General features: G+C 44.3%; 1 protein-coding gene across 2 annotated transcripts; it reads right to left on the bottom strand.

Moving 5' to 3' along the window:
* Positions 1–278: 278 nt before the first annotated feature.
* parp12a (poly (ADP-ribose) polymerase family, member 12a) lies at positions 279–7083 on the bottom strand. Of its 2 annotated transcripts, XM_067234649.1 has the most exons (13): positions 6329–7083; positions 5855–5990; positions 4759–4996; positions 4156–4194; positions 3988–4110; positions 3730–3862; positions 3306–3471; positions 2567–2687; positions 2156–2270; positions 1884–1968; positions 1435–1565; positions 887–1038; positions 279–587 (listed from the first exon to the last, which is right to left on the bottom strand). In XM_067234649.1, exons 1-13 carry the CDS (start codon positions 6643–6645, stop codon positions 334–336), a joined length of 2010 nt encoding a protein of 669 aa, XP_067090750.1. In that variant the 5' UTR covers positions 6646–7083; the 3' UTR covers positions 279–333. The 2 variants fall into 2 exon arrangements, with proteins under 2 accessions (XP_067090750.1, XP_067090749.1); XM_067234648.1 differs by having other exon boundaries at positions 3988–4194.
* Positions 7084–7160: the final 77 nt, after the last annotated feature.

The following is a 7160-nucleotide window of genomic DNA, read 5'->3' as shown; positions in this document are numbered from 1 at the left end:
GCACTTCACCCTACTTGCCTCGGGGAGAATGTCCCTGTACTTACTGTAAGTCGCTCTGGATAAGAGCGTCTGCTAAATGACAATGTAGATTTAGTCAGGAAGGCCAGAGTAGTGTGTTGTAAGTATGTACCAGGGTCTAACATCAAACCTCAGTGTAAGATTGAAACAGGAGCAGAAATTGTTTCACTGAAAAATTCTACAATGAACCACAGAAATAGAGCCCTTCACCAGCCTTTTCTACTGGAGACATTTAGAGAAGATGGTTTTATAAAGGATAGTACGCTGCATTTGTATTTATTTTTGTAACCAAAGCCTTTTATAGACTCGTTGACTTTAGGAGTACTTAATGATGTATTCTGGGTAAATCTGGTGTTTCTCAAACACCACAAAGATGCTCGGGTCTCTCTCCTGGTCCACACAGCTGTCATAGAAGCCCTTGCCGGTCCTCTTGGCCGGGGGCTTGACGAAGCTGCCGCTGCCCCTGGTGAACTCCCCCACCAGGACCAGGGCCACAAACATGATGCTCCTGCTGCCCCTCCCCTGGGCATATCTGGACGAGTAGGAGGCGTCTCTGGCAAAGTAACTCCCTGGAAACAAAGAAACCAAACCAAAAATACATTTACATTTAGTCATTTAGCAGACGCTCTTATCCAGAGCGACTTACAGTAAGTACAGGGACATTCCCCCTGAGGCAAGTAGGGTGAAGTGCCTTGCCCAAGGACACAACGTCATTTTGCATGGCCGGGAATCGAACTGGCAACCTTCAGATTACTAGCCCGCTTACCTACCCGCTCAGCCACCTGACTGTAAAATAACATTTACACTGTTGAAGACAGACATATGGATATTTCTTTCACATTTAAAGGCTAATGTGTGTGTTTCCCACCTTTGCCGTAAAGAGTTCCATTGGTGCCACAGACCCTCCAGTCGAAGTTCTGCTCACAGATGGCATCGATGAGAGATGAGTCGGTACCGTGGAACAGGTGTTTCTCATCGACAGTTTTCCCACCATTCCTTTGCTTCATCTGCTCTTTTTGCCTACACACACACACACACACACACACAATATGCACGTTGTGCCTAATGGTGTCTAATGGATGGAGATGGATCTAGTCCTGCTCCACCTCCCATGGACCTTGTGAAGCTGATTGGTGAAGCTGGGTTATGATTTTGTGAGAAAGGTTTTTTTTTTTTTTTTTCTTATAAGGTTGAAGGAAAAAAAACAAAACATAAAAAATATATTTTATAAAAAAAATAAAAAAAACATATATATATATATATATATATATATATATATATATATATATACACACACATATATATATTTTTTTTTATAGAATTTCATTGAATTTGCTTCTTTTGAGGCTATTCACAAACCATAACCCACAACATAATACATTAAAAACAGAAGCCTGTTTTATGTTAATGTCCTACCATTGGAAGACTCTCCACAGAGCAGAGTTCTGAATCCTCTTAATGCTGTGGATGGTGCTTGTGGTCATGGTGCTTCTGAACAGCTTCTCCACCATCCTGTACTCACTCTGAGTACCTGAGAGTCGGACCAGCTGAGAGAGACAGACGGTATGTCACACAAGTCTTCACGTCATCCGTCAGTAGAGCATCCTGTCCTGCCTGCACATACCGGGGGTTGACCTGGGGTCCTCTGACTTACTAACCTGACGACCACCTCTATAAACATTGCTTTAACCTGCTATGACACCAAAACATTAGCTCTTCAGCGGCATGACTGGGCAGTACTTATACTGGGGAGTGAGTAAACCAATCCAACTTGGTTACATATTAGCCACTAAGACACTAAAGTACACACTCAAATATAATTTAGATGCCAGATTGTGGTGTGTGTGTGTATGTCCTTAACGTACCTTGTATGTAAAGTCAGCCAGGGCTGTTTTGTCCCAGTTTGGAGGCACGTCCACCAAGGAGGAGGAGGAGCTCTCAGAAGACCCACTTCCACAAAGACACAAATACAGAAAGTTGAATGCAAAACCAGTCTTACTGTTAAAAGGATAATTCTACAACTTCCTGAAAATTCAAAAAAAAAAAGTCAGTCCTTTCTGTACAAAATACAGTAATGTTTCAGTATTCCATTGTTCAGGTAGAACGTCAGGCTTGTTTTGGGACAGAGACCACTCACGGCTGGATGGACCCACTGCATTTCAGCTTGGCCTCCACATCCTGTCCAGACAGGAAGTGAGGTCTTCTCCTCACCTCTCGCTTGGTTTTATATGTGAGGTTCTGCTGATACATCTCTACAATAGAAACCACAGTGAGTGAACGCAAGCACAGGATGTGTGCCAAGTCACTAGCAGCTAGAAGGAAGAACAGGTTTGTTCGTATATTTACATTTAGTCATTTAGCAGACGCTCTTATCCAGAGCGACTTACAGTAAGTACAGGGACATTCCCCCCGAAGCAAGTAGGGTGAAGTGCCTTGCTCAAGGACACAACGTCATTTTGCACGGCCGGGAATCGAACAGGCCACCTTCTGATTAATAGCCCAATTCCCTAACTGCTCAGCCATCCGACCCCCTCATAACTTTCTGTACCTTTCAAATAGAGGATGTACTTGTGTTTGCCAACAGAAAATGAGATCTCCGTGTCAATGTCAGCCTGGAAGACGTTTTCCAGGGTCGCTGAGGTGATGGAAGCCTTTCCATCACTGTCGCCCTGCAAACCACACAGCATCTTAAGACAGCTCAGCTAACTGAGGATTTACATAACAACCAACAGTTCAAATCATTCATTCAGGACAAGGTCCTGTAAACACTATTCTACATGTCACATGACATTTCAGTTCTCACATAACTTACCGCTTACTGTTTTCGACCTTATGAAACATTTGGCCCCCACGGGGCTCTGGAGTAGGAGTGTTGAAATATTCTACCTATTCTTAGATCGACCTGTCTAAACTCCAGCCACTGTCCCTTCTACTGACCCGTCCAAACTCCAGCCACTGTCCCTTCTACTGACCCGTCCAAACTCCAGCCACTGTCCCTTCTACTGACCCGTCCAAACTCCAGCCACTGTCCCTTCTACTGACCCGTCCAAACTACAGCCACTGTCCCTTTTACTGACCCGTCCAAACTCCAGCCACTGTCCCTTTTACTGACCCGTCCAAACTCCAGCCACTGTCCCTTCTACTGACCCGTCCAAACTACAGCCACTGTCCCTTCTACTGACCCGTCCAAACTCCAGCCACTGTCCCTTTTACTGACCCGTCCAAACTCCAGCCACTGTCCCTTTTACTGACCCGTCCAAACTCCAGCCACTGTCCCTTCTACTGACCTGTCCAAACTCCAGCCACTGTCCCAACTCATCCTTCCAGTGCCAGATCCACTGGGTGGTGAGGATGAAGTGTGGAGGTTTGGTGACGGAGGAGGAGGTGGAGAGACGGCGGACTCGGAAACCTCCCATCTCCATGGTGAGGAAGTTCACAGTCAGGATCCCTCCGCTGGTGTCCCAGGAAACACACAGCACATTTACAGCACAGGAAGTCAAGAACTGCGTTCAAATAGGTTCCACTCGTATTATAGGCCTACTTATCTGTGTTGAAGTGTTTCAAGAAAATGAAGACACATTCATGTAAATGAATTTAGTCCGTACAGGAATATGAATCAGCTCAAATGTAAAAAAATATTTGATGTTTGTGTTTTACTAAGGAATGCGTACTTCCTGTATACTTTCCAAAACTTGTGTTGTTCATAAATACCTGTCGTCTGTCCTAGGATCACAGTAAGCCCTCTCTATGTCCTCCATGTTAGGAAGGTCTCTCCAGGTCACTTCATCTCTGTCCTGGATCTGCCATTTATAGGGCAGGTGGTAGTGGACCCGGACACACTGATCTGAGGAACCACACCAAACACAAACACACACGCAGATAAAGTCAGCATGACGGACTTTCCAGTTTCAGACATCAAAGGCGTCTGTCATGTGTCGTGACTAAGCCAGGTCTCGTCTTGGGTGTAACCTTTAAAGCTGCAGTGTCTGCGAATAAAGAAGAGGCAGATCTCATTCCTGTCCCCCTCATTGGTGGAGTTAGAGGACTGCTTCCTCCCCCCAGGAGGATCTGGGTGTTGAGGGGAGATGCAGGGCTGTCTTCCCCCTGGAGGATCTGGGTGTTGAGGGGAGATGCAGGAGCTGGGGCCACCCGTCACTAGTGGCTGAGGTGGGCCAGCTGCACAGAAACAGAACAGTGAGCTGAAGTCATCAGCTCACGGCTGACACTGAAATAGCTGAAGCTACTGTCTAACATCATAGATATATATATAAACACTAGATGTCTTACGGCGGAGTCTAGAACGTCCGCACGTGGCGGCCATCTTGCTACAGTCAACTCGCGCACCCATAACATTGTGTTGAATCTACATGTACTTTTTAAATGACCATAACTTGCTCAATTTTCAACCGATTTTGAAACGGTTTGGTTTGTTATCAACGTCAGAGATGTCGTTATGCCTACTTCTATTCTATATAAAAAATAAAAATAAACTTAATTATTCATAAGTATGCAGTGGCATACCGACATCTCTGACGTTGATAACAAACCAAACCGTTTCAAAATCGGTTGAAAATTGAGCAAGTTATGGTCATTTAAAAAGTACATGTAGCACCAACACAATGTTACGGGTGAGCGAGTTGACTGTAGCAAGATGGCCGCCACGTGCGGACGTTCTAGACTCCGTTGTCCGGCAACGCGGACGAGACATCTAGTGTTTATATATATCTATGTCTAACATACCCTGGATCAGCAGTCTGTTCTTGTAGATCTGTTTCAACATGATCTGGTTCTCAGAGCCGAGACCACGCCCTTTCAAGATCTTCATGGCGGCGCCATCGAAGGAGTGCGCTCTCTTACAAGAAGGCCCAAACCTACAGTCTCCTTGGAGGAGGTGGAGGCACAGGTGCAGCTTGATACAGGAGGTCTTGAACTTGCAGGATCCATGTTCACCCACACCCTTGTTGTAGTGAGGACAGATCTGAAGGGGAAAGAAAGGTTGTCTGAATAGTCGTACTATGGTGGCAGGAACAGTATTTGGTCATCCATGAAGTCAATGTTTGTAAACATTTGCTTTACCTTTACATTTGATTTATTTAGTAGACACTGTTTGCCAAAGAGTGTAGAAAGTACAGCAGAAGATCAAAGATCAGAAGTTCCTAGTTCTACGGTATTTCTGTGGTCAGTATCTGTATTTACTTAAGCTGACTTGCCAGATAGTTTGTTACACTCAACCTTCTGGGAAGTTACATTTAGATTTAGTCATTTAGCAGACGCTCTTATCCAGAGCGACTTACAGTGAGTACAGGGACATTCTCCCCAAGGCAAGTAGGGTGAAGTGCCTTGCCCAAGGACACAACGTCAAATTCCACGGCCGGAATCGAACCGGCAACCTTCTGATTACTAGCCCGCTTCCCTAAGCGCTCAGCCACCTGACTCCCGCTATTGCTGAAGTTGTCCTTGTGAACTATTAGAAAACGTCAGGCACTTAAAAAAAATACTTGGCAGGTGATTGGATGAACTACTGTCTATTGGGATCTCTCAGGGCTAACTTCAACCATGTCCCTAGCTGCCAGGAGTTCCTCATAGGACGCTGATTGGGCCAAACCACTGAGGTTCAGGCATAAACGAATAACTTGGAGCATGGCAAGATGGATTCTCCCATGGTTTTAATCTCAGTAATACAAGTTTGGTCATTACCAGCCATATTGCAGTGACCCACAAGTATCCACATATAAGCTACCATGCAAGTTGAACAAAAAATAACATTACAATTCAACAGTGAATATCATTTCAGACCATTCCCAGTGTGTTTTAGATTCAAGTAGTCATGCACTACCTCTGGTAACAGGTAAGGGTCGCTCTGCAACAGGAGAGAGAACAACTCCCTTTCCACCAAGCTCTGCAATCCATGGCTACTCAGAAGTGATAGGTTCGAAGGGGAATCCAGTTTGTGTCCATTCTTGCATTTGATCCTGGAACAATTAAAAGTTTCATTTTTAGTCATACCAACACTGGACCAGATCCATTCATTTTAATTGCGTGATCGAGTGAGTTGGAGTTCAACATTGGGTCAATGTTCTCGCTCTTGATTCAGCTGTTGATTTGCCTATTCATAACCATATAAACATTGCGGATTTCTAATTATTCAATCACAATAGGTATCTTACAACCAACTCGAAGTTAGGCAAACATGTATTCATAACCATATAAACATTGCGGATTTCTAATTATTCAATCACAATAGGTATCTTACAACCAACTCGAAGTTAGGCAAACATGTTTCAGGACGTAAAAGATGAGACCAACTTACCCGAAACTACAGTTACCGCATACATAATACCTACACAAGTGTAAGCTGTCGCACTGGGTACAGTCTCCAGACGACTTCTGGCAGATGTGTAGAGATGTCTTAGCCACAACTAGACTATCAGGGCTCATAATACATCCAGCGGCCGTTTGTTTGCCTTCGATGATAACGATTTTTCCACGGTCGTTAAGTATTCGCGAAAGCACATCATCAGCCACTGTGAATTGTTGATCAACAATCTGTTTGAGTTGTTTAAATTCCAAACAGCCATGATTCTCGCAAATAATCTTTGTAACATACTGAGAAACTACAGCAGACATTTGTGTTTGGATACTGCCCCAAAACTGGTAGCACTGATTCTCGCTGAATTTTAGATCCGTGCTCTTGCTCTTGCTCTTCCGCCGAAATTAGTTTTCTGAAGAAACGAAACCGAAACGATAATAGGGATAAATTGCCGACACACTATGGCACAGCAGTAGGCCTAAGGTGTCAGAACTAATCTGAGACTGAACATCTCCTGATTGTGTTATTGCTGATGTAATGTGGTACAGTATGTTCCTTCGCAAGTGTAATGATACTGTAAAAAAGATTAATAGTAGGCTATACCTTGTAAGCCTATTAACAATAGCAACATAAATCGTTTAAGTTCAAAATCCAACTAGACCTGTTCTTGCATCGTCCTCATCTGTTACTCAAACTCCCAGACTTTTAAACTATTTACGTGTGGTTACTGTGATTGGCTAGCTCGAGCTCGACACCACAGCAGAAATCCGAACGCTTCCAGGATGATTCGCTTTCAATTATCTTGGGAGAGTTCTCACCGCTGAGCCAAATC

This window comes from Osmerus mordax, chromosome 4 (assembly GCF_038355195.1).
Source record: "Osmerus mordax isolate fOsmMor3 chromosome 4, fOsmMor3.pri, whole genome shotgun sequence".
Taxonomy (NCBI): Eukaryota; Metazoa; Chordata; class Actinopteri; order Osmeriformes; family Osmeridae; genus Osmerus; species Osmerus mordax.
The sequence above is the reverse complement of the archived record's forward strand: the minus strand, read 5'-3'. Positions and strand labels throughout refer to the sequence as shown.